General features: G+C 46.7%; 3 protein-coding genes across 3 annotated transcripts; 2 read left to right on the top strand and 1 right to left on the bottom strand.

Annotated features, from left to right (window-relative positions):
• Window positions 1–1,209: 1,209 nt before the first annotated feature.
• Window positions 1,210–9,281, bottom strand: LOC100841167 (MADS-box transcription factor 50-like). The gene is made up of 7 exons (NM_001302879.1): window positions 9,046–9,281; window positions 2,550–2,628; window positions 2,122–2,183; window positions 1,909–2,011; window positions 1,754–1,795; window positions 1,553–1,633; window positions 1,210–1,383 (listed from the first exon to the last, which is right to left on the bottom strand). Exons 1-7 carry the CDS (start codon window positions 9,279–9,281, stop codon window positions 1,210–1,212), a joined length of 777 nt encoding a protein of 258 aa, NP_001289808.1.
• An 8,509-nt stretch (window positions 9,282–17,790) lies between these two features.
• Window positions 17,791–20,843, top strand: LOC100840862 (SUMO-conjugating enzyme SCE1). Its single transcript, XM_003558892.3, has 5 exons — window positions 17,791–17,952; window positions 18,065–18,148; window positions 20,000–20,152; window positions 20,236–20,349; window positions 20,458–20,843. The coding sequence occupies exons 1-5, from the start codon at window positions 17,884–17,886 to the stop codon at window positions 20,518–20,520; spliced, it is 483 nt and encodes a 160-aa protein (XP_003558940.1). The 5' UTR covers window positions 17,791–17,883; the 3' UTR covers window positions 20,521–20,843.
• A 680-nt stretch (window positions 20,844–21,523) lies between these two features.
• Window positions 21,524–23,455, top strand: LOC100840258 (nucleolin 2). The gene is made up of 3 exons (XM_003558890.4): window positions 21,524–21,985; window positions 22,726–22,772; window positions 22,867–23,455. Exons 1-3 carry the CDS (start codon window positions 21,611–21,613, stop codon window positions 23,210–23,212), a joined length of 768 nt encoding a protein of 255 aa, XP_003558938.1. The 5' UTR covers window positions 21,524–21,610; the 3' UTR covers window positions 23,213–23,455.
• Window positions 23,456–26,853: the final 3,398 nt, after the last annotated feature.

Raw genomic sequence — 26,853 nt, 5'->3', positions numbered from 1 at the left:
CAATTAAAGGTGTACTATAACAAAAAAGAAATATTCTGCCAAGTTTGTTACTTATATTTTTTATACCTCATTAGGTACTTCATTCTCCACTGATCCAACATTGTGTTATTTGTTCTTCTTCTTCTCCATGATCGCAAATAACAGCATCATTCAAAGGTGGAGCATGTAATCTACATGAGGGAGCGATCAATGACTAATCGGCTGGCCGAACCTTGACATGGCGATGATCATGATCAAGCGAGGAGCAGCAGCAGCAGTTACCTGAGGACCGACGGCGGCGGAGCAGCGTGCGTGCGATCCAGTAGGGATTCCACCGACGTCACCGGGTAGGGCTTCGCCGCGCCGCCTTCTGCCCCGGCGATGTGAACTGCCGCTCGTTCAGCTCCACCGACGTCGCCATGGCCGTCGCCGGGTAGGGCTTCGCCGCCCCGCCGTTCCTCCATGGCTGACGATAGGAACTGGAAGATAGGGAAAACCACAATCCGATCCGCGGATGAGACGATAGGCGGCGGCAGAGGTGGGACGGTCTGTTCGTGCTGCGCAGGGACGCGGGCGATAGGGCAAACCATGATCCACGTCTGTTCCTGCTGGGCTCATTCCCGATCGAAGATATGGGATCAGACGCGGGCGAGCCGAGCGGGCGATGGCGAGCGCAGGAGTCCGGGCGTCCGGCTCGTTGGGGGAGCCGCGGGGCGCTGGCGCTTGCGGCCGTCCGATCGGACATGGCGTCCATCAGGGCGCGGAGCGCACCGGGGCTTGGGGGCTTGGGTGAGCGACGGGCTCACCCAATTTTTTTCTGAAAAGGGTCAGGTCACACCCCCCAACCCCCCTCCCCCCCCCCCCCCCCCCCCAACAGGAAGAGTTCAGAGAACATGAGAAGTCGCCAGAAGAAGCCGACACGTCGCTCCTCAGAGACACCCCAATCGCACGACACGTGTCCCCTAATCTCTTGCTCTCCTGCCTGCATCTCTATAAATAAACCCTCCCCTTCGCTTCGTCTTCAGTATCAGCATTCACCACAGACAGCAAAATGGATCGACAACAAGCAGCAACACAGTCAACACATGTATGTATAACTTCAGATCTCAGATTCGGATTTCGGCGGCAGTAACAGAGGAAGGAATTAAGGTTGGTTGGGGGTTTCTATCTTCTATCTGCTGTTCGGTGTTGCATCTGACTGATCGCATTCGCATCCAGCCGAGTCAAGATTCAAGAGCGATTTCTGCCGGGCAGTCCGATGAACAGCTCCGTCTCCACGTCCATGGCGTCCTTGTTCAGCTCCGGCTGAGCCTCAGGAGGGTTCTCCTCCTCCTCCTCCGCCGCCGCCGCCGCGGCGATCATGGGAGCAGAGGTCACCAGCGTAAGGTCGACCACATCCTTGCACTGCAAGAGCAGAAACGAGCGGTCAATCAATGGCGGCCAAATCAGGGTTTATGTCACATAACAAGAGGCATCACATGAGGATCGGCTGTGGCACGTTTTCAGAATTGCAAGTTTGGATGGAGAGTTTCATCGTTCATTTGGGCTGGGAAGTTTACTGTCTTTAGATTACCTTGGCCTGAAGATCTTCGTTTTCGCTGCCTTTGGTCACCTTGCCCCTTAGATCTTCGTTCTCCTTGCGCAACGTCATCTCCTGCTCGATCGACGGTTGATGTAAGAAACAAATGAACAGCACAATGTGAGGAACTGATGTGGGTGCCTCTGTGGTTTCAGGTTTCTATGAGGGATGACACAAGGTGCATGGTGAGGTTACCTTCTGTCTCAGCTTAGCGAGCTGATCTTCAAACACCTGAGTCTGGCATGTAAGATAAGCAGCACAGCATACAAAGTTGTGTAAGCTTTCTTTGTGTAGATATATTCATTTTTGCAACAAAAATAAAATGTATAGTAAGTTGGCAAATAGCTAACCTTCATTCTCCTGATGCTACGAAGGCTCTTTTCCATCTTGACCTCCAGACTATTCAGCTCTTCAAAAGAACAGTCGTCTTCCAACTTTTCACCCAAAAATTTCCTGCATATCAATAACAGAGAGTGTCCACTGAGTTTTTCGCAGGTGCATGGATAGCATTCTCTTGCAAGCTGAAATGGTTGGGGGTGAGAATTGCAAGCTGAAATAGTTACCTTCTGTAGGCTTCAAGAGCTTCCAGTTTCTGTGACAAGCCCTCAGCATCAGCTTTTATCTTCTGTAATTCAGATCATGCAGCCGTCGGAATTGCCCCGTTAAAATAATCACATGGTCACTATATATAATATCTCAAACATGCGATAACTGCTAGAATATGGTTTTCATTCAAGGTCTTATTATTTACTCATTCATTAATTTAACTCTACTAGCTATGTACGTACGGAGTAGTACTTAACTGAAACCTGGTGCTACAGTCCAGGATGGTTTTAGCATTTCAGTAGATGCCTAGTATAAAGTAAAAGGCTTATCGATGCATGCTAATTAGCTTAAACATTCAGTGAATGGACAGGAACTGCTCATGAAGCAACGCAAAAATCGCCAAAGTGAAACAATATATAATAAACCTGATATCAAGCAGAATTACCTCTATGTCTTGCTGTGCCGTTGGGCTGCTAGTTTTGTCCTTTGTGGATGCCTTATAACGTTCTAGTGTTTTCTGCATGCTGAATTGGAATTTAAAATGTAAAAATTATGTCATAATAATTAGAATTCGTTCATTTAGACAAGCAAACATCATCATATATTTCCAGTGTTATGAATATAGAGGAAGAAGTAGAAAGAATATATAGAAGGAAATGAACCTTTCTGCAACTCAGTGAGGTTTTTCCCTTATTCCATCTATCTTGCTAATGAAATAGACAAAATATACATATCAAGAAAACATAGTCGGGTTAGACACCAGATATTGGTATCAATATTACGCATGAGACTAGTATAGGACTGGTTGTGAAAGTGTCCATCTTGACTAACGCATTTTCGTGACTTTATATTACATGTTGGAACCAAGCTTGTGATATTTTATTTGCATTCTGCAGCATCTGGTCAGCAGGCACCGCACAACCTGTCCAACTGCTGGATAAGCTACAACATAAACTGAGAAAGAAGGAGCGCAATTCTACAACAAGAACAGTCTGGGCTGACTTCAGTGCTACTGCTAGAGTAGGTTCTAGGGCTACCCTGATGTCATTTCAGAATTATCTAATCAGTCCATTAAATAGTAGAATTATTCCTAGGCTCAGACTTCAGATAGACATTTGACAGTACTCAATATATATTTTATCAGATCATCAGATAGATAAAGTTTCAAGGCTAAATTTCAGAAAACAAGAATGACCTGCAAAGTGTAGTTTGAATTGCAGAGAAGAGAACTAGAACTACACATTTCCCTAACAATATTTTTTAAGAGGAAAAATTACAATAACAACAACAATTTGACATAGTCGTGCCTGAAAAAGAAAAGAAAAATTCAACGAGTTTCGCTTTGTCAAAAAAATATTATTAAATGTGCAGTTTTCGGAAAGTCAAAACTGAAAGGTATTCTTAGAAACAAATAACAGATTTTTTTTCCACAGGTGCTGAAAGTCAAATAGAGTTGCAATTGTTCTATGTCAAGGGCCCATATTTGTATTCTTCCTCTAAAGGATTCAATCTTTGACAAAGGTGTGATAGCACATGAGTGTGGGCGGGAATTTTGTGGATCTAGGATGCTTCAAGCCTTGGGGGAAGGGAGGCTTAAGACGACCTACAAAACCTAGTCACCGGGAGCTTTTAGATAAAATTTGCACCTCTAGGTTTTTTCAAACCCTTCAAATCCAATCGGTCAACTTGCACTTACAAATCCAAACCCTGCTCCAAAACTCCAGAATTCCATTCCTCCAGGCCACCTCTCGTCCAGCTTCTAGGCCATGGAGACGCATTTTGGTCAAGTCTGAACCAAAATGCTAACCTGTAGATTTTGCTATAGATTTTTTCCAGAACTGTTTGATTTTATGTATGTAAGAGCCTAATCTGAACCTTCCAAATTGCCTCCATGCTCATAAAATCTTGTTGTGTGATATTTGGTTTTGGCTTTTGGTGACAAGCATTGGGACTTAGCATTAATCCTTCTCGCAACCTTTTCGTCGAACACGTCTCTTAATAGAGTAACTACCATATCTTGAAAGCGATTATCATTACTAGGACAAGGAGAGATTAAATCTAAATTTAACCAAGTTGTCTTATTTTCTCTTTTTATTCAAGGGTGGTGGACAACCACATATATTTTCATCCTTGTGGGACTATGCCTAATCATCAAACCCGTAGAAAATTGTTATTCCCTTGATTGCTTGTCAATAATCATGGAAACCCATTTAAGGGGCTAGAAGCACTTTCACCAATAACGTTTGCTAACTAGAGAATATCATCGTGATCTTCCCTAACATTGGTGTTGATGATGAATTTATTGTTGATCTCATGAGTGACCAAGTGGTCGTGTTGAAAATAGATTAGCGGGGGGAGGGGGGAGGGGGGGGGGGCATGGCTCGATAAGATCACGATGGGAGATACTCCCTCCGTCCTACTATACCGGGCGTCTTATTTGAATCCTGGTGTCCTGGTTTACTAGGCGTGCATCTTCTTTTTCTAGTTGGGTGCCAAAAATACCCCCTCATCATCCAGCATGCATGTGTAGTTAAATCGATTGACCCTTCCCGAGGTGCTCTTGTCCTGGGTGTGGTGGCGCATGCAACGAAATCAGATTGGTGCGCAGGGAATAAAAAAACCCAGCAACACAGCAGAACAGAGCACAACCGGGGCACATGCAGGGGTACTTTCGTCCAAAGTTAGATCCATCAGGCCTGCCTTGGTACACGTGAAAAATCTAACACGCCCGGTATAGTAGGACGGAGGGAGTAGGTTTTACCTACCTTCAGGGCTTTGAGGTATGGTAATAGCCCTACACGTCCTGCCTTGTGTTATTAGCAAGAATGTTACAAGGATATGAGAGCTAAAGTGGATCTACTAATCTAGGTCTTGTGCGATATGAATCGTCGTCAATTCAACGAGAGCCACTAGGTCGTTTATATAGAGCCATCATCTTGATCTCCAAGCCTTGGACACCAGTGAACCGACAAAGAGAAGAGCTCCTAGGCTGGTAGAATCGCATGCTACGGATGCTAGTACTTAATAAGAGTGCAGCTAAACTAAAAACTCTATATCTAAATGTGTATCCACCTCTGAGCTTTGTTCAAATCATGCAATACGCGAGCAATGTAGTACAGTAATTGCTCAAAGAACAAAAACGAAATGCGCTCAAAGTAACATACAACCAACACATAGCTGAAGTTGCAAGCCAGTCTAAGATAACATCAAGGGCATGGGGCACTAGCCAAACACCAAATTAAGTTTGTCATCATCTTTGATTTCGTCATCACTGTGAACTGCAATGATGTGGCCCTCTGATTGAAGATCCAATTGTACTGCTAGCCAATGACCATTTGCATAGCGTTAGTAACATATCTAAACAATCTTCTCGCTAGGGCAATGATATCAAAGGCACTAGAGGCAACTGCACAATCGACCCAATTTTCTTCCCAAAAGATATGCTGCGACCATCTTCAACTTGAACCATACCAACGGCATTAAAGATAGCACACTCAATTGATCAGTTTATTTTTTGACCAATATTTTTTAGGGATCCTTTTTTTTATTGGGACCCCTCGGTGTACATGAGAATAGCTAGTGTGAATAAGACTAGACCCGAGCCTATTTGGGGACGAAGCACAACAAGTGTATCAAAATCAACCATCGGGCATAGGTTAGGTGACAAGACAAATATTCCTTGAACTAAACAACGACAATAATCTAGGAACGGGGGGAGTAACACATATATGAAACAATCAAAATCAACCCTCAGGCATAGTTAGGTGATCAGACAAAGAACACATATATGGAACATCCACTTGTCAAGCCCACATGGACACATGATCCTCACGGTTATAGGGCACTTGGGTTAAGCACACAGACATGTGGTGTGTGTATTGGTTCGGTATAAGTAGGCAACAAGGTATGTTGACTATCAATTAAGTCAATGTGCTTAATGCAACTGAGTTCAACACTTACAATATAGTAATACATGGAGCATAGAATGACCTTGTTATGTATCATTGTAGACTTGCGAGTTTGGACAATGATATTTTTAACTAATTTTGGTATGGGTTATTGAATGAGGTGTAATCCGTTTGAGAGGCGTGGATTCCCTCATTCACGCATATGATATGGTCCATGCTAACGAGCAATATTCCTTGAGATAGTTAGGCGTTCTCTTGCTTACCATGAAATCCTTTAATGACTACATGATCTACTAGGAAGATTTAGGGCCCACCTTGATAGATGTGATCTGTGTATTCCAAGAGGCATGTTGGTTCCAAGTGACCCATGGGTGCCTTCTATAATTAAGCTAAAGCCAGGCAAATTTGACCCATCTTGTCCTTGTATTGAGCATAAGACACAACCAATCCAATATGGTGTATGTACTAATTGATCCATGAGGTTGGTAGGGTCTTGGTTCATGATTCGTGCATGGTATTTAATTAAGATGGAATACAAATACTAATATCCTTCTAGTTCAAGCAGAAGAGCCATCAAACCAAGGGTGAATCCAGACAAGCTCGTGGATTTGTGGACCTTCTTGATGGGCATGAAAATATGTGAGCTTCATGTTGATTGCCTTAGTTCTTCCACGTCATATTTCTTCACCTTCTCGTTTCGGTCCCATTCGTCAGGTGGATTTCCACGCGTGAAATATCCATTTTATTTGAAGCCAAAACTCAGCATTACAAGTTTACAACATGTACCAACACTATATGCATCAACTTTTGCTAAGACGGTAAGCTCCTATTATATGCCTCGACATGGTGGGTATTGTCAACTGGGGCAGGGGGTCCTTTGGTGGCAGGTGTACATTAGACCTACCCCAAGAGGCCCACTTGTAGGGAATGGGGCCATTAATATGGTTGTGTAGTCTCTCCTCACTAGGGGGGAGAGGGAGATGTCCGTATACACTCTAGAGCCAAATGCATATTAGCCCCTCATTGTGTGGTTTAATCCAAGATGGAATAACAGGATGAAAAATAGAAACATTAAATATATAATATATATCTCAGTGACAAAAATAGAAATATGTTTTTCTCCTCATGTACAATTTTGGTCTACCCAAAATAAGAAACAAATGCACCTATATATATATATCTTTGTCGCTTGGCATTAGATCTACTCATGATTCGTGACATATTCATGCGGAACAAGAAACACCCTTTCTATTTCCTACATGCAAAAGGGAAAGGATTTTTCTTTTGTTATTGCATGCTTGAAGTCAACACACATATACTAGCTTTTTACTCTGTATTTTTTGAATCGAGAGCACTATAGATTATCATTTTTACACTAGTTGTACATGAACATTTCGTGCATAGCCCAATTTTTTACGTTGCAAATTCCAGAACATGCCTAATTAGGGAGATTATACTAAAGTTGAACTATCCAAACTCGCCCTCCATTTTAGTAGTTTACAAGGTCTATCTCTAAAATCTTGTAATTCAGCATACAAGGTTATTCTCTCCTCCCACCAACTCTCATCTCAGAACAACTAATACATGTTCTTTTATGTTTTTGATCAACCGATGCATGAAAGTGATTGATAGTTAACCCATGAGAATCAATGCTTGGTCCAACACTTTATTAGGTCATATTTTGTTGTAGTGATTTTAGAGATAGCAGTTGTTTTGTGCCGGACTCTGTTTGCACATGGACTGCAAAATCTGAATATTAATCTGATATTCAACTGTCACCCTATATATGACCATGGTCTTGACTTATCTGAATGATATTTTGGCTCGGTGGTGTGGCCGGATCATGCATGAATACAACGTGATACATATACTTTTGAAAACATATATCCTGACCGATAGACAAATATAATGCATGACCACAAAATGTCAGCTAATGAAATATTGGAAATCACCTTTTTATTTCATTTCTTCCAAAAAAGGCTGCATAATTTAAAATCGGAACAAATATTGAGGAACTTGCTTGGCAACCTAATTAGTCTTCTGTCTGCAATCTATTTGTACGTACAAGACCACACAGCAAGTTCACAGTACACTGCCCAGAAAATCTAATGACGCTTCTAGTCCTGTAAAGCTCATTTCTACGAAATTCAAAATCTGATTCTATTTTTTTATTAATCTGAGGGAAATATTAGGTTTAATTAATTACTATTCCGTAGGAGATGTAGTAGACTATAAACTTAGTACAGCAAATGCACAACTAAAATATACCGGTGGAGCATGTTTCACAGTAAAAAAGGTACTCTCTCTACAGTTGATAAGTAGTACAACATGGAACACCATATCGCATGCATCGATTCCATTTCAGGACAGCAAATTAATGCACAGATGAACAGCCACGCACCAAAAACAAGGGCAAACAATATTCAGACAAGCGTTTAGTGTGTGCGCTAAACAATTCTGGCTAGCCAGGAGTAAAAAATTTCCTTTTTTGCCGTCTTTTCCTATTGGCTAGGTCTATTAATTAAAAAATGACTAGGCCAATAGAGCTATGAGTTGCCTACATGTACTAAAGGCTGAGACAGCTTTGAAGTTTAGCCCAAATGGTAGCAATACCAGTACGCAGGAAATAGTAGGAAAATCATAATGGTACTACTGGCAAGTCGATCGCAAGAAGCGAGGCAAGATTCTCGAAGAGATATGGAGTGTGGGAAAACTTGAAAAAAAAATCAGCCAAGTGGATGGGCACGAAGGTAGAGAGAAGGGGCATCTCCACAGTACTACACTACAGAGAGGCTTCTTTCCCCTCATTGGCGAGCCACGGGCACAGGAGTTGGCGCAAGCAGCTAGCGGTGCACGCAAAGATCCATCAGATTTCGCAGGCTTTCTTTTCTGATAAACAAATTGGATTCCCACGCCCCAAGCTAGCCCCCAACCCGCATTCCCCCCACCAGCAGCAAGCAAAGAATAGTAAAGAAAGACAAAGAGCAATTATGAGATTAAGTAAAGCAGGAGATGAGAGATGGTTTTTTTTACCTGGCGCTGGCGAACTCGTAGAGGCGGCCGCTGGGGGAGAAGACGATGAGGGCGACCTCAACATCGCAGAGGACGGAGAGCTCGTGCGCCTTCTTGCGCAGCCCGCCGCGGCGCTTGGAGAAGGTCACCTGCCGGCTCGCCCGGTTCTCAATCCGCTTCAGCTGCGTCTTCCCCCGCACCATCTTCGTCGACCGATCCCAAATAGATCCTCTCCGATCGAGCCGGCCTGCCTGCATCCAACCAAGAACACACCACGGGTGAGGGAAACAGAAAGGGGAGAGGAGTCAGTAGCAAGTCTTATCCAATTGGGGCGGCGCGGGCAAGGCGAAAAAGTGGAAACGCGAGGAAGGGGAAGAAGAAGACGGGATCTATCTCTCCAGGACGGCAAAGGGAGACTCATAAAAAATGGCAAGGGGGGGAAGAGGGAGATCCTGGTGCTGTAGGGCGCTCTCTCTCGGCCGTAGCCGCTCCTTCCTTCTTTGCCCACCCAGGCACCCCACCCCTTCTCTCTCTCTACTCCTCGGCTTTCCTTTTTGGTCCTTGGTAGTGTTGCCGCGGACTGGCCCATAGAGCGGGAGGCCAGGGGGCAGGCAAGGCAATGCAACGAGAGGAAGAGGAGGACGCAAAGAAAGAAAGCAAGAAAAATGGATTTTTGCCGTTCTATGGGCGGAGCAACAAACTGCAAGACTTCCCATACGGGGAAATGGATTTTATCCCCGGAAGCGGAAAACCCCACCCGCGTCTATTGGCTAGCTCAGGCTGCTGGGTCCCTCCCTTTTTGGGAAAGCAAACCCACGAGGCGCTTTTGCGGAAAACCTCCCTGGAAAACGCGCCATTCGCGCTCTGTCCACGGCGTTTAGGAAGATGGGGGTACTCTTGGTGTTGGGTCTCTTGACAACTGACCGCTCGTTCTATATCTCCCATTCCGTATTGTTAGTTGTCACTACAACCTTTTTCTTTCTTTCTCCGGACAGGAAAATCAAAACCTCCCGATTTACGATTTATATGCACCTAGTCAAATTTTATTTGAAAAAAATGGTACCCTCAAACATCAACTTATAAGCTAAATACACAAGGTTTCAATTCCTCGAAAAAATAAAACACAAAACTACGTCGTCAATGTTCCAAATCTGCGCCTCCAGAAAAGAGATTATGCACATAAGTCCACATTGCCGTACCTAGTCAGTGAAGGGCCTATCTTGGATTTCCACCATGGATACTAGGCCCAACCAAATCAAGGGCAAATCATCGGCAGAAAGACAAAACCTTCACCAAGGAAATCGCTGATATGTAAAACAACCATGTTTGATGCGACCCCACGAATTAATCCTACATATACCTAGGACCTGGAGACGGATGGCCTTCCCTCGATGTGCTGATCGATTAACCTTGGATCTGACAACATCGGGTTTTCAAAGAGGAAAAAACAAGTGTTCGATTTAAGGACCGCAAGAAGCGCTTCACACAATAGGCATGACAAATACTAGACATGATTTTGCCCTTGCCCGTCGAGATCTTGCGTGTGCTAGCTAGGGCATGCGACTGATGGGTTTCGAATGTTGAATTCGCAGGGTTGTCGTCACGGGTGTTGGCTCGTAATGTCATGGATCGTACATAGACAAATCGAATTGACAACAGAGAAAGGAGTTTGATGTGAAAATGATACCTCTTACGGCGATGGCGATGGCTTGATCTCTAGAGGAGGAGGCGGCGGCGGGGGTGGATTTGCAATTCGGGAGGTGGGTGGGGGTATATATAGCGATCCTTGAAGGGAATAGGTTTTAGGTTTTATATACTAGGGCTAAAGTTTACAGTGGGTTGTCGTGGGCCATGATAGCGGGAGTGACTAATTATTGGGTCTTAGTGGGAAGGGGCCCATATGCACAAACATGATTTGCAGTTGGGCTCGTAATATAGTGGAGTTGCGTTCCCGGAATTTTAGGTTAAGGGCCACTTTGGACCATAGAAATTTCAGAGGAAAATGGAATCCAAAGAAAATATCTTATACGGAGTACATGTTATGTGGATTGTAGTATCAAAGAAAATTCATATATCAGGATTATTTTTAAATTTTTTGGAGAAATCCAAACACGAGGTCCAACTTCGTGGAGAAAGTCATTTGAAAGTTTCAGTGACTTTTTTTTCCAACTCTTTCCTCTTTTACTCACATAAAGCACCACCTAATTTTGAAATTCCTTTGTTGCATTCAAACGCCTATTTTTAAAATATTCACTTCTCATGACAATTTGATCCTACGTCGTTTCATTCCTTGCATTTCATAAACACCTCATATTTTGTCATATTTATTCCATAAAACATCTCATTTTTCATTTATTCCCGCTCCCGGCCAATAACTGGCATATTTATTTACTTCGAAATCAGCTTGTTGGTCAGACACTAAGAACGAGAGCTCATCTTGGTTGAAGTGCACAGATTTATATGAGCTATTTTTTGAATGTATGGAGTACCTGGTAGGTGCTTGCATTTACATATACTACCTTCGATCCATATTAATTGTCAAAATATTATATGTATGTATACGCTTTTAGGCATAGATACAATCATAATCGGGCATGAGACAATTAATATGAATCGGAGGGAGTATTAAACAAAGACTAGTCCTCCCGTGACCTGTCGACGACCACTGATGGACCACCGTACCCTCACCGATCTACAAAACGGGTGATGGGGGCAGGCCTTCGGAATGGTCGTACGTAATTTAGTCTTGCAAACAACATTAAGAGAAAGCTGAGCCACCAATGTTCCATTTGTGGAAAACCACTTTGATCACCGGCGCCCGTGGAGGTCACGCCAACGCCGGTTGCCCCCGCTTCACTGACTAGTTTCTCGTCCGCCTCCAGCGAGGACCCGTTGGCAGAGCTGATGGCGTCAGAACAGTTCGAGGACCTATGCTGGCCCTTGCGCGGCATGGATCCGATGGCCGCCGAGTTCGACACCTACTGCACCAAGGTGGTGGCCTCTCCACTCTCCTTCCCGGCAAGCTCGGACGCGGCGCCCGTGTCGGAGAAGCCCAGCCTGGGTTCTTCTGCGACTTTTAGCCCCTCCCCTCTCGGGCTCCCATCTCCTGCCGGTGGCGGACGCGCTCCTGCCACCAACGACGCGCCCATCCACGCCTCCACCGACATGATCGGCCCCGACCTCACCGCCCCCGCCGCGCCTGACGATGTTGCAGCCACCAACGGGGTGATCCGCGCCCTCTTCGCCGTGCCTCCCTCCTCCCTGCTTGGTGCTTCACCGCCGCCGCACCCGCGGCCTGCCAAGGAGTTGTCCGCGGCTACCCCGCGCCGTAGCCCTCGTCAAGCGGGGAAATCTTCCTCCACGCAGGTGGCCCAACGCGCCACGATCCGCCTCGCCAAGGAGCTTGCCGTGCTTGACGCCGACGACCCGCGCCCCGACACCGCCGCCGCTGCTCTGCTCCAGCGCTTCAAGGAGCCACTCTCCACTGTCGATGTGGACGGCCTCGCCGTTCTTACCAAGATCGACTGCGAAGCGCTCCACCGCCCTGCACCTCAGGCCTCCACCACCAGCGTCGCCTCGCAGGCGACTTAGTTCCCCCATGTTATGCTTTTTTAGTTCAGTTAAGCGGTGGCCGGTCCTATTTTGGTTCTGTATTTGTGGTAGTTGTGTCAGGGCTCGCGGTTTAGTTCTCGGACGACGATCTGTTTGGGGTTATTGGTTGTTGATCGTCTCTGCCCCTTGTATGATCGGCCGGTGTACTTGCAACTTTGTTGTTCATCAACGCTTCTTAGAGTTATTTTGTGTTTTAAATGATTGAAGCCTTCTGCCCGATTGTCTGCTGGAACGTACGTGGTCTAAATAATCCTGCTCGTCGCACTGGCGTCTGCGAGCTGGCCTGTGCTGCCAAGGCCGGCATTCTCTGTGTCCAGGAAACTAAGCTGTCCACGCTCGACACTGCGCTGGCCTGCGAGATTGCCAGTCCCTCCCGCCAATCCTTTCTGTGCCTTCCGGCCGATGGCACAAGAGGCGGTGTAGCTCTGTTCTGGAACTCCGACATGGTCGCCATCTCCAACCCCCGGATTCTCTCCTTCTCTATTACTGTAGTCGTCACCATTGTCAACTCTGGTCTTGCGTTTCTCCTCACCACCGTCTACGGCCCCGCGGAAGATGCTCGCAAGCCTGCTTTCCTTCAAGAGATGGCCTCCATCTCCCCTCGCCTTGGCGAACCCTGGCTCATTACGGGCGACTTCAACCTCATCTACGAAGCCAGAGATAAGAGCAATCTCAACCTCTGCCGTCGCCTCATGGGCCAATTTCGTGCTGCCATCGATCTGGCCGAGCTCTTCGAATTAGGGTGCGCTAATCGCAATTTCTCCTGGTCCAACGAACAGCAATAGCCTAGGCTCGTCAAGCTTGATCGTTTCTTCTGCAATTCCACTTGGGACGCGCTTTTTCCCCCCTGTGCCGTTCACGCTTTGTCGACGTCGCACTCCGACCACTGCCCTCTTCTCTTGGGCGGGTTCCGCCTGCCGCCGCGCAAAGCTCGCTTTTGTTTTGAGAACTTTGGCCTAGATACCCGGGTTTTTCCGATACTGTGGTTGGGGCCTGGAACCAGGAGTTGCTCTCCGTCAACCCTCTCCGTCGTCTTCACGTCAAGTTCGGCCGCGCCGCTCGTGGCCTTCGCCGCTGGAGCAAAGGAATTTTTAGCGACTCCCGTTTTCAGCTTCACCTTGCTTTGGAAATTGTGCTGCGACTCGACATCGCCCAGGAAGGTCGGCTCCTCTCTACCTTAGAATTTCAGCTCCGTCGCGCCCTCAAAGCTAGGATCCTCGGACTCCCCGCGATCGAGCGCTCCCATCGTCGGCAGTCCTCCTGCCAGGTCTGGCTCAAAGACGGCGATGCTAACACTAGGTTCTTCCACGTCAGGGAAAACTCTAGGCGCCGAAAAAGTTTCCTCCACCAGATCGTCACCGACTCAGGCGTGCATGTGGCGCACGATGACAAGGCACAGGCTCTCCTTCAACATTTCTCTGCTGTTTTCAGTTCATCCGCTCCGTGCTCCCGTGTGCTTGCCTGGCCGGAGCTGAACCTGTCGGTCCTCCCGCCGGCCGGCCTCGACCTCCCTTTCTCTTTGGATGAGATTTGGGATGCCATTCAGGACCACCTACCGAAAAAGCGCCTGGACCTGACGGTTTCACCGCGTCTTCTACCGCTCCTGCTGGCTGATTATTAGGCTCGACATTCTTGCTGCCTTCAACCACCTTCATCGTCTTGCCAGCAGAAACTTCTCTGCGCTCAACTCCGCCTTCATTTTCTTGCTGCCCAAGAAATCCCAAATCAACATCGTCCACGACCTGCGGCCGATTAGCCTTATACACTCGTTCACCAAGCTCTTCTCCAAGGTCCTCGCCCGCCGCCTGTCTCAAGTCCCGCTGTATACACGACAACTTCCTGTTTGTCAGGAACGCGGCTCGCGCCCTCCATCGTCAGAAAAAGCTTGCCCTGCTGATGAAGTTAGATTTCGCCAAAGCCTTCGATTCCATGTCATGGGAATATCTCCTAGAGCTCCTCCAACGTCTAGGGTTCCCGGCTCGATGGTGTGACTGGATTGTGCTACTCCTTTCCACTGCATCTTCCTCCGTTCTTCTTAATGGAACCGTTGGCAACTCAATTCCCCACCGTCGTGGCCTGCGTCAGGGAGACCCGCTATCACCGCTCCTTTTCATCATCGCCATAGTTCCGCTGCAGCGCCTCCTTCTCCGCGGCACTGAGCTCGGCGGCCTTTCCCCTCTGCCCCTGCGGGAAGCTACTCCACACGGCAGCCTCTATGCCAACGGCGCCGTCATTTTCCTGAATCCAGTGCGTGCTGACATGCTCTTCGTGCTGAATTTGCTCCATGAGTTTGGACTTGCCATGGGTCTGCGCATCAACCCCGAAAAGTGCGAGGTGGCCACGATTCGCTGCAACGACACCGACCTCGACGACGTTCTCCTCCCTTTTAAGGGAATCCGGGTTGACTTCCCTCTTTGCTACCTGGGCCTTCCCCTCTCTCTCGGACGGCTTAAGAGCGCTCACTTGCAGCACATCCTAGACCGTGCTCGTGCCCGTTTGGCTGGGTGGCGGGGTCAATGGATCAGCGCGGGTGGACGACGCACGCTCACCAACGCTGTGCTTAGCGCTCTCCCGGTGTTTGCCATGACCGCGTAAAGCTTCCCAGGAACTTCATCACCACGCTCAACAAAATCCAGCTTCTGGCACTCCAACTGGCTTGGTGGGCGACCTCTTCAGTTCGCCTTCCCACGTCTGCATGCCATCTCCCGCCGCAAGAATATTTCGGTCGCCCAAGCTATCACTGATCATCGTTGGGTTCGCGACTTGCGCCATGATCTATCTCCTGACGTGCTTCTCGAGTTCATCCCTGCATGGCGGGAACTTCACACGATTCATCTCCAGCCCGAGACTCCGGATTCCATTCGTTGGATCCTTACCACAGACAGCTCGTACTCATCTAGCTCCGCCTATAGGCTACACTTTATTGGATCCACGCTCTCGTCTCTTCCCCAGGCCGTTTGGCGCGTGTGGGCGCCTCCGAAACACAAGTTCTTTGCTTGGCTCATGTTCCAGGACCGCCTTTGGTGCGCAGATCGGCTTCAACGGCGGGGATTGGCCAAACTGCTACTTTTGTCCGCTTTGCTGCCACAACCTGGAAACCTCCCCACCTCTTCATGGAGTGCCCTTATTCCAGCCTGCTGTGGTGCGAGTTTGCGCTCTGGCCGAACTGCCGTGCCCTCGCGGCCGTCATTCATGGGGCCGTCTCGATCCAAGACTTCCATGACCGCCTCATGCAAAATTGCAATACCAACCTGCAAAAAGGCCTTGGCTCCCTCTTCATCCTCGTGTGTCGCTCCATCTGGCGAGAACGAAACTCGAGAGTTTTCCACTACAAGGTCACCGACATGCGCCAGATCGCCATCTTCATCAAGGATGAAGCTCAGGAACGGGCTTTTGCGGACGCCAAGGGGAAGAGGATTTGGAACTGTTCCGCAATGCGTCCTATAGCTTAGTGAGAATGGGGTATCACAATTACTGTTTGACGTACGATGGAGATCTCCAAGGGGAAGAGGATCGGCCAATTACTGCGCCACTCCGTTGATGATTCTACGGTTTGGACAGGGAGTATTCGCAAAAGGTACTGATCGAAGGACGTTCCGGGTCAAGCGGCGCCATTTCCTTCCCCGTCGCGGTCCTCCCGTCAATGCTACACGCACCAAACGATCCGGGGGAAGTGCCTCGAGGGGAGCACTGAAATCTGGCCAATCCGGAGCGAGCGGGGCCTACGGGATTGTACGAGGCTGGGAAGCCCGTCGGTGTCCTCGGACCCAAGACTGTACGGAATCATTCACTCGGAGAGAGACACTTCGGCCGGTCCGTGTGCGTGGCTCCAGCATGGGCCGCAGCCGCTGTTAATGAAGCTTTTTTCTTTCACGTGCCAAGAGCCCAGGAGTATACACCAGGCCCGAACGGGCCGCATATGCTACAGAGCAGCAGGGCCTTCTTTGCACCGAACGGCCTGGTATTGCTTGAAAGCCCAGCACAGCGGGCCAATTTTGTTTTGCGAGTAACGGTGGGCCTTTTCGTAGCCCCAACTAGGCTGCAGCATTTCACAAGTAAAAGCCCTGGGCACATTTTCCTTGGATGTCTTTGAGCCCTTTAAGCACTATATAGCCTCTTCGTATTTGCCTTTTCCCTCGGCCCTCACGTCGGTCCAATTTCGCTTGCTCCTCGCTCCCAAACAACGCAATTGAGCCACCCAAATCCTACGAGTATCCAATTCCCGGGCCATTTGCAAAGCAAAAGAACGAAAAGAGGAGCACCCGAGATCTCATCTCAATCTGATCCTTCATTCCCATGGGTGTTTTGTTCCCTTGTGAAACAGCTGGACCGCACCACCCTAACGTTGACCCGCACGAAAGCGACCGCCCAACAACCATCGTCGCCTCGCCCGTCACGAATCAGATGCTCCAAAGGATCCAAAATATATGAATCGCAAAAAGGAAAAGACTTGACAAGTCAAGAGGAAAAAAAGATACTAGTGGCAAAATTCCAAACGTACTTCTCCGAAGGAAAGGAGCCGCATGGTCCCTGCCGTTCAGCCTGATGATAGTGGGGCCGCTGACACGCTGGCCCACATTAAAAAAATACTACTCCATTCAGTATATTTCATTGTCCTTTACAGCAAAAAAAAAATGGAATTCTTAGTGCAACTAGTCCGGCTACATCATTTTAATTTCCAGATAAATACTCAAGATTTTCCTTAAGTTTACACACCAGAGTACTATGTAATCTATAGTATTTTTTTTTACGGTTTTGCTATTGATAAGTCGCCTGTATTTATTTTAGTTAGATACCAATCGACGTGTTATCCATCGGATATTAATCCAACGATATCAAGTGAGACGAGAGAACGTAGATGACCCTTAAGTCTTAATGAAACGTCAACTGTTATTCAAGGCTCATTTCTTAAAAAAATGACTTAAAAATAGCCACACCCATTTGTTTTATGCCACTGGAATTTACAAATACGGTAAGCAGCATATTAATTTAACAAAGCGGCTAGTTTTATATAAACACGTACCAATATGATTTTTCTTTATTCCGCTACTAAAAAAATGAAAAGTAGGAGACCGAGGAGATCGCACAAAAAGAGGGCGGATTTAAAAAAAAATTAGAAAGAAGGCGAGATTAAATAGAACCAACGACCGACCGAAGCCTGCTTGACTTTACTCCCTGCAGTCTGCCCCCAAATCCCCCACTCTCCAAACCCCAGCCAGAGCCGAACGGGAGCCGCCGCCAGCCGCCATGTCCGGAGGAATCGCGCGCGGCCGCCTCGCCGAGGAGCGCAAGGCGTGGCGTAAGAACCACCCGCACGTCCGTGCCTCTCGATCTCGCACCCCTTTCTCGCTGTTCCTCTCTGATGCGTGTCAGGTCGCCGGTTGGTGTTTCTGATCTGTTGCGTTTTTCTTCTTCTTTGATTGTATAGGGTTTCGTCGCCAAGCCGGAGACGCTGGGCGATGGGACGGTGAACCTCATGGTCTGGCACTGCACCATCCCCGGCAAGCAAGGGGTAAGCGACTGAGTGACACGAAGTACTGAAATTATTGTTTCTAGGCCCGTCGTTTGATTCTGAATCAGGGTGGTCTGGTGTTCCCTGGTGGATATTCACTGTCTGGTCAGATCCGGGTTGAGATTAGGGCCTGCCGTGGTTTGCGTTCTGTAACTGTTGATGCCTTCTTAAGTGGAGACTCTGCAGTAGTTTTACTTTATCGAATAGGTTCTCTGGTGTTATTTCTTACAGTCGATTAGGATTCAGTAGTCTGCTTGGTCCTTCAGGCATTTTTCAATTGCCTCAGTTTAGATGTGGTTTCGTTGTATTTCACCATGGGCAAAAAGATGGCTCTTTTAGGGCGAGCATGACTGTCGGCATCTAATCTAGCTGCCACAGTCAATCAAGTTGGATGCTTGGTTGATACGTAATGTGTACATGGTTAATCTGGATGCTTCAAAAGGATTGTTCATCAGAACAATTACTGTTATACCCTGGGTTAAGCAGGACATGGATAAATGATCAATGAAAAGTTTTGCTGATCTTGGTAGCATATCTCCAGTAACTGTACTGATAGTTTCATAACCTACAACCCAGAGTTCTTGAAAACCAGCTTCTCATCAGAACTGTAATTCTCTGATGGCAATGTGTTCTGACTATACACTGGGCTAGAATTCCTTAAAACTTGAAAAAAAAATTGGTTTAGCCTCAAATTTTTTGGTTCAGTTCAGTACCTTTGAAAGATTACAGACTAACTCAATTACCACCCTGTCACCTCTTCCATTATCTGCTCCATCTGCCATCTCTTTTTTTTCTCGTGTGGCGTCTCTGTTTTCTCCTTCTCCGATTATTCTGGATGGGCATTTGATGATGGTAGACAACCTTTCTAGCGACATCAAATGACAAAAGGCAAAGAGAACCTTGAGGGTTCTCCAAAGAACAGCACCGGCAATGCTGCCCATTTTGCTGCAACCACACCATGCCTCCTCACAGGCCTAAGCAGCACAGCCACACCACTGCTGTGCCCGACACGCGCCACCGATGCCATCAATTTGCTTTACACAGGTGAGGGGCGGCAGCAAATGGACTATGCCACCCAACCCTTCTCTTCTTCAACCTGCTCCAGCACGGCAACGCCAGATCCAGATCGCACAGTTTTGCACCGGACCAATTCATCTACCGTCTCGCTTAATGTGTGCACCCACCACCCGTTGAATGGCGGCGACACGATGCCGCCTCTTCATCAGTCACCATGCTGCCTTGCCACTTCCCTCGCCACCACTACCATCGGATTCATCTACCTGAGTCCGCTCCTACCCACTTTGGCTTTCTTCCTGAGATCACTAACATCTCAAATGGCTGCAGCATGCTCCTCCTCTGTTTCTCAGTGGAGGGATGAAGCTAACAGAAGGAAACAGGATACTATTGGAAGTAATGGCGTATTCTCTTGATGCATAGCCGAACAAGATTATCTTGATGCTCTTTTTTTATAAAGAGATGATCTTTTAATACTCCCTCCGACCCATATTACTTGTCGAAATATTACATGTATCTAGACGCTTTTTAAACATAGACACATCCATATTTGGACAAATTTGAGACAAGTAATATGGGTCAGAGGGAGTAGTACACATCCAGTTTCTTTGTTAAAACATGTCCATGGTTTAGCGAGACACAATAAATTATGTAAAAAGCATGTTTCTTCTCTGTTAATGATCTAAGTTGTTTGCCTCGCGTGATTTCTGTGTTGTCAAGCACTCAAGCTTGTCATATAACTCATAACCTTCAACCACATATTAAATTTGCTGCTTCGCTTTTTACACGAAGATCTTAACAGTACCATTAACTGGTTCGCATCTTTTATTTTGGCAGACTGATTGGGAAGGTGGATATTTCCCTCTCACCCTTAATTTCAGTGAGGATTACCCTAGCAAACCTCCCAAGTGCAAGTTCCCACAGGCTTTTTTCCACCCGAATGTCTATCCTTCAGGGACGGTCTGTCTTTCCATACTCAACGAAGACAGTGTAAGCTAGCCAACCATCTGTGAGACTTCATTTGGTGCCAGACTCGATATATGTGTCTTACTGTTTTGATTCTGCTCTGTCAGGGTTGGAGACCAGCCATTACTGTGAAGCAGATTCTTGTTGGAATCCAGGACTTGCTGGATCAGCCAAATCCTGCTGACCCTGCTCAAACAGATGGTTACCACCTCTTTATTCAGGTTGGTCCTGGCTAATGTTTCGTGGATCTAACTATCTGTTCATCTTGCACCTCACTGCTTACAGTTCAGATCTTTACTCCTGTATTGGTAACACAACTTGGTATGCAGGATCCTACGGAATACAAGAGGCGTATCCGGCTGCAGGCCAAGCAGTATCCTCCGCTGGTCTGATGGCATTGGCTTCTTACTGATCCATGCTGCACATCCGCATAGTCCTTGCTAGATCTCAAATGAATGCCTCTGCAAATATGGAACTAAATCAAGTATAACCTGGAGAAAGGTGCTTTGAGAAGTATTATCGTCATTGTGGACCAATTGTGTGATTCAGTGTCCATTTGGTTGTAAGGGGATTCCTTAACCGTTCGAGTGCTTGTTTTCTGGGTTAATGTCAAACTTAAGTTTGTCCAGCCATCTCCAGAGAATTGTTGTCTGTGTGTTATTCGACAATTCTAAATGCGAAGAAACAAATTTGTTCACCACAATGCTTGCCTATATTTCTGCTGCTCCCATTCTGTATCCTTGGCTGGTTTAGATGCGTATACTGAATGCACCTGATGTGCCCTGTTTTCCTGGAAGCTGCACTGTGCCTTTGTGAAAGCTGTACACTGCTGCTGCCTGGTTTATCTGTTCTCCTATCTGTTCTCCTGTTCGGTACTTCCTCCGATCCATATTAATCTTCTCAAATTTGTCCAAATATGAATGTATCTGTGTCTAAAAAGCGTCTAGATACATGTAATATTTCGTCGACAATTAATATGGATCGGAGTGATTATATATTATAGATGACCATGATTATGTGAAAAAAAATTCGACGCAATGATTATGGGCAATCATCTCTCCCTTTCCTGGTCAATTTTTATCGTGTAATGTGGTTAATAATGGCCGAACGATGCATCATTTTGGTGCTGCTGTCTACCATTTCATGGTCGATGTGTAAAAAGCACAACAATGTGCAGATGCTATGAAACAAAGTTGTACAGAAGAGTAGGAATAAGGGCATCACAATTCACTGGCCGTAGATGATTTATATGATCCATCCCTGGCAAATCAATAGTTTTGAAAATACTTCTCTTTGCTACCAGCAAGGCTTTTTTACGAAACTCAATGAACGGCCCTGATCTCCATCTCCTGAAGTGGACGACCCTGATCGCTTGTCCTGCTAGACTTCTCTCCAGCAAAGACAAGCAAGCAGCATAAAAGCAGCGCTTGTTTCTTCGGCGGCGGCGCCAAGGCGACTCTCGAAAGGATTAGGGTTTAAGCCATGGCGGCCGAGGAGGAGCAGACCCCGCGAGCCCAAGCCAACCCCGACAAGAGCAAGAAGCGGAAGAAGCCCAAGAAGGACAAGTGGGGGCAGCCTATCTCCGCCGCCGCCGCCCACGAGCCTGCGGTCGAGCAGCAGCAGGAGCAGGAGACGCGGGAGGAGCCTGCCGCAGCGGCGGTGGCGGCGGGGGAGGAGGAGGAGGGGGGCGTGGAGAGCTATGAGTGCGGCAAGGTGGTGGCCAGCGGCATGCCGTACACGACCACCGAGGCCGAGATCCGGGAGCTGTTCGAGCGGTTCGGCCCCATCCGCTCGCTGCAGCTCTCCCACTTCCCGGACTCCGGCAACTTCAGTGGCCTCGCATTCGTCACCTTCGAGGTTGATACCAAACTAACGCTGCTATTCTGTCTCGTCTCTTATATTCTTCTGATAATTTAAGCATTCGTATGCGGCAATTTGCTTATTTGGTTTTGACCTGAATCAACAGCTGTGATGATAAAATAGGAACTTGCACTGAAGGGGGCTACGCAGCGAAACATGTTTTATGCAGCGTGGCATGTTCCTGACTAGTTCATGCAGATTATAACGGTGTAGTTTTTATTCTTTTAGGCCGTCTTCCATGCCTGATCCTCATTCTAAGTTACTGTCTAGGTTTGCACGATACATCACTATATATCATGACCAATTGGATACTTTCCTCTGCTAAACTTTTCGCTATAGGATAGTCTGAACAATTGTTGTGCCTGTAGGTTTTCGTCCCATAGTATTCAGGTCAAGACTGTTTGATTACAGTGGGTTTCCTACAGATGCACGAACTAGCTAGTTTCCCGCTTTGTTCTGGTGATGTAACAGACATTGTCATTTCTGTTTTGATGAAATGGAAAATGGGACTAGCACGGTTCGAAAAATATAATGACCATTTGGGACGGATAAAGTCAAGAATTTACTATGAGGTTTAAATTTGGGATTTTCTTACATCATAGGTCTGCTATTTCCTCATGTCATGGAGCAGATGTGCTATTGCTGCTCTCTCTGAAAATTATCGAATTGAAACTTATAACTAGATCCTCTCTAGTTTGATTGGACAGTGCTGATTTTGTTCTACTATGTTGTTTCAGTCAGACGAAGTTGCCATGAAATCTCTTGAGCTCGATGGACACAAACTGTAAGCTTGAGCATGTCTATTTGTTTGTGTTGGTCTCACTAGCAGCGCGCTCAGGCGGATTCCCTTCTTACTGATACATGCATTGCTTGTACAGTGGTTACAGATTTATGAGGGTTGAAAGATGCAGGATAACTGCTAGCTCGAAGAGGCCAAAGAAGTCAGAGTTCCAAACTGATCCTGAGAAGCCTGATGGCTGCCTCTCAGCCTATGTTGGTAATCTCTCTTGGAACGTGACAGAGAAGGACTTGAGAGATTTCTTCAAATCATCAAGAATCGCGTCCGTAAGATTTGCCATCGACAAGAGGACCGGAGATTCCCGTGGTTTCGGTCATATTGACTTTGAGGACGACGAATCACTCGAGAAAGCTGTAGGGATGAATCAGTCTGAACTGCGGGGAAGACCTGTGAAGATTGCATATGCCATCAGTAACAGGGGCTGAAGGCAAGTGATCTCAACATTTAGCAGTAATGCGCTTCACTGCTATGGTTTTGCTCCCTCGTTCTATACCTTCCGCTGTTTGGACGATATGGGTTCTAGAGACAAATCGTGTGGTGATGTTTGTTTCACCAGGTATTCACTGAATGTAATTCTTGTGTAACAAATACTTGGTGTCTACACCTTGACCTTCTCTGTTCACTACAATTCATCTCTAGAAATTTTTGCTGGTACATCTTTCTGCTCAGTACAGTTAAGATGACTTTGCTCGGTACAGTTAAGATGACTTCGCTCGGTGATGTTTGTTTGCCCAATTCAAGTAGATGCTGAGGAAGCAGTTCCAAACTGAAGAGTGAAATTGTTTGTACCTGTTCCAAATGCCCAAAGAAACAGCATCCGGCGGAGGGTCCAGACGAAACCGCTGCGAGCGAGGTACTAGCCGCTAAAGAATTGGTGATGGGGGAGGGTACTTCCATCCATTATGCATATGGCACTGTCTCTCATCTCAGCGATAAAATGGTGGGTGAGCTCATCATTGTTCTTTATTACATCCAGGATGTGAAGACAATACTACCAACTGCAATTCATCCTCCAATTCAGTGTAACTACTCCCTCCGATCCTAAATTGGTGAACTAAAACCAAGACAACAATTTAGGATCGGAGATCCTGGTACTTTACTTTGCCGGGTTGAAGGGCAGGAGAGCGCGCTTGTGACTCTTGGCGTCGTCGATCACCATTCCCTCTGTTGCCGTCGCTCTTCTGGGAGGTCAGCTACTTCCTGTTCCTCACCTCGACCCCTCACCACATTTTCGCAGCAGAGCCCGTCGTGCGCCTGCGAGGCTGCGACGCCGACGAAAGCGGCAAGGAGGAGGCTGCAGGTCCTTGTGGTTGATTGTTTCATGGTTCAGGTGGAGAAGGTTTCGCAGCTTTGAGATCGATTAACCATGGCTGAAGATGTATGGTGCATGTACGAATCCGCACATGGATGCTACCTTAAATGCGTGTTAAATTACATATCAGAAAATAAAAATGATGCTGATTTAGTATCCGATGTAGGGTACGTGCAGGAATCCATATTCTCAGAATTAGAAAGCTGAATGCATACTTATCTGAATATTGTGTATATGGCCAGTACATTAGTATCCAACAGAAACATCCCCAACTCATAGCAAAATCCTAGCATGACGTTTTCTTTTACGGTTTAGCTATATCATCACACCCATGAATAAAGTGTATGAGCTCTACAAGGATTTGAATCCGAAACCTCTTTTACTTCCTACCTTTGTGCACTAGCAATAGGAATAGCATGTGACTGTGTTACAACAGCAAAGATAAAGTTCTGATCTGGGGAAAAAAGAAAGCTGTATTTTAACCTTTTTATTTCCTTTGCCTTCTTTTATTTTGTTAGATTTAAAAATTTGTGTAATCAGGTAATTGGGAAAAAAACAGCCTGAAGTTTATTATTTAGTTATTGCACAATTTTGGTTTAGAAATATCCGCTTGAATCATGGGAAACCAGTCAAGGCCAGGCTGAGAGAGATGAGATGGTGTGTGGGTGTTCCAAATGTCCAAGGAAACAGCAGCCGGCCTGGACGGGGTCCAGACGAGGACTAAAAACATGGGAGGGAGACTAAATTGTGTACTAGTAGTAACTCCGGAGGGAGATCTAGATCGATCATCCGAAGCTCATGAAATGTCTTGCTTTCAAGCGTTTACTGGTGTCTTCCGTAACACGCAAACAAACTGACGTCCTGATCTGATCTCGCGGCGAAAGAGTGGGCGATCGAGCTCATGATTACCCGTGATTAAAAAAGGGTAAAGCTGAAGCTCAGATTGTTCCAGGTTTCGCTCTGCAGGTGCAGGTGCATTCACTTGACTTGAACTAGATCGAGACAAGACAAGGGCATGTGGGCAGGGAAGCAAGTTGCCCGTGACCTTCATTTACTTGCCTCCCGCACGACACATGCCTGTAGCAGTATAGCTAGCATGTTCTTTCTTGCTACGAAGGAGTACCCCGTAGTATTGTTTACGCGAGGAATTAATGGTTCCTTTTTTGCCATTTAGACAAAAACGTACGTATAGGCTGGCAAAGCTTTGAGCATCTCCGGTACTGGCCCTAAACAAGGCCTCTAGGAATGCAATAGGAGCCAGTTTCCATAGATAGGGTCTTGAGACCTCCATTTCACAGCCCCGTATCATGTTTTCTACTGTACTGTTTCATGGCGTACACGTAATAATGCATGTTTCCAACGCACATACTTTGTACTGTGACGGAGGCTCTGTTGAGGAAGAGATCGATCCACGCGAGCCGGCAGCTGTAGGAATGATCAATTCGACCGTGCCAGATGCCCAGATCTAGCTAGCTACACTTGGTTTCTTTATTCCACGACGTACGTAGGCGCAGCATATGACGTACGTGACGAGCAAAGCGACACGCGCGGCCCCAGATGGGCGATCGATCACCACGGCAGATCCTGCTGCGGCGTGCCGGGATCGATCGCGCTGGCCTTGGAAATTGGAACCCCCGACCGATCTAGATCGGAAAGAGAAGAAGATGATGACTGACTGGCGGTGATCATCGTATCGTATAGCCCAGGCAGCCAACCAACAACTGCGTGCGATGCGCACGACGGCCGAACATGCCCTCATCTGTGCAGGTGATGATCGGTAGTAGAAGAGTGAAGGAACGTAACATGGGTGCGTGCGTGCGTGCGTGCGAGTTATAACTGACGTGCTTTCCCTTAGCTGGCTGGGACAACAAATACTTGGTCAGATGCTCGGTAAAAAAAAACAATATACGTTCTGAAAGGTAGGCAAATTTTATATCACATATACAACATCGTAATATAGTAATTTCTTATCAAGACTTGGCTTAACATTTGATACGGAGGAAGTACTCAATAATAGCTAAATACTAGAACTCTCACCTTCCGGCTCTATCTTCCCCACAAAGACAACATTACATCCATTCTAAAATGACACTTTCTCTATCCGGAAATAAGTGACTTGGGACGGAGCGAGTATGCCTTTTTTCTTTCTTGCATTCCATCTTAGATTCTCTCCAACCATCTGTTACTCTTTCCATGAAACCACTCCGCCATGCGCCCACATATAATTCTCATCCCAATGCATCCTCCTTTTGCCATATATGATGGTAATTGTCTTCCGGCGGTAGCAACTCAATAGTGTGCCATTTACTTGTTGGACAAGCGCATCGATTGGGACAATTAGCAGTTGTCCTCCTCTTTCTCTTGTCCTTCCTCTCCAGGTGGCCAATCGTTCGACTGTCGTCGTAAGATCAACGAGTGTCCAAACGTTTGGGCTAAGATTTTCTTTTTCCGCATAAAACAAAGATCAAAACAATGAACACTATAGCCTCCACATGGCGTTTAACATCAGCAAGTGTCCAAATTTATGTAAATATAAAGATCAAATTAATGTACCCTAAAACCTTCACATGTTCAACCGATTAGCGCCACTTGTGGTGATGATCAGAAACACAAACACGTGTAGAGTAGCTCCTTTTTTCTCAACCGTAGCGGTTTCCTATCTCAGTTCTTTTTATTATTTCTTTGTCTGTTTCGCAGGATTTCTTTTAGAAACAACAAGTTCTAGGTGACCCACAGGGCAGAATCATAAACGGA

This window comes from Brachypodium distachyon, chromosome 1, assembly GCF_000005505.3.
Source record: "Brachypodium distachyon strain Bd21 chromosome 1, Brachypodium_distachyon_v3.0, whole genome shotgun sequence".
Lineage (NCBI taxonomy): Eukaryota > Viridiplantae > Streptophyta > Magnoliopsida > Poales > Poaceae > Brachypodium > Brachypodium distachyon.
Note: the sequence above shows the minus strand (reverse complement) of the source record. Positions and strands in the feature narration are given on the sequence as shown.

Bases quoted from the DNA above. Each gene is read 5' to 3' on its own strand.
- LOC100841167 (NM_001302879.1), bottom strand. From the start codon at position 9,281: ATGCAGGCAGGCCGGCTCGATCGGAGAGGATCTATTTGGGATCGGTCG. The intron at 2,629-9,045 runs GTAAAAAAAACC...ATTCCAATTCAG, and splicing joins TACGAGTTCGCCAGCGCCAG to CATGCAGAAAACACTAGAAC. The intron at 1,796-1,908 runs GTTAGCTATTTG...CTTACATGCCAG, and splicing joins GTAGCATCAGGAGAATGAAG to ACTCAGGTGTTTGAAGATCA.
- LOC100840862 (XM_003558892.3), top strand. From the start codon at position 17,884: ATGTCCGGAGGAATCGCGCGCGGCCGCCTCGCCGAGGAGCGCAAGGCG. The intron at 20,153-20,235 runs GTAAGCTAGCCA...CTGCTCTGTCAG, and splicing joins CCATACTCAACGAAGACAGT to GGTTGGAGACCAGCCATTAC. The intron at 20,350-20,457 runs GTTGGTCCTGGC...CTTGGTATGCAG, and splicing joins GTTACCACCTCTTTATTCAG to GATCCTACGGAATACAAGAG.
- LOC100840258 (XM_003558890.4), top strand. From the start codon at position 21,611: ATGGCGGCCGAGGAGGAGCAGACCCCGCGAGCCCAAGCCAACCCCGAC. The intron at 21,986-22,725 runs GTTGATACCAAA...ATGTTGTTTCAG, and splicing joins TCGCATTCGTCACCTTCGAG to TCAGACGAAGTTGCCATGAA. The intron at 22,773-22,866 runs GTAAGCTTGAGC...TTGCTTGTACAG, and splicing joins GAGCTCGATGGACACAAACT to TGGTTACAGATTTATGAGGG.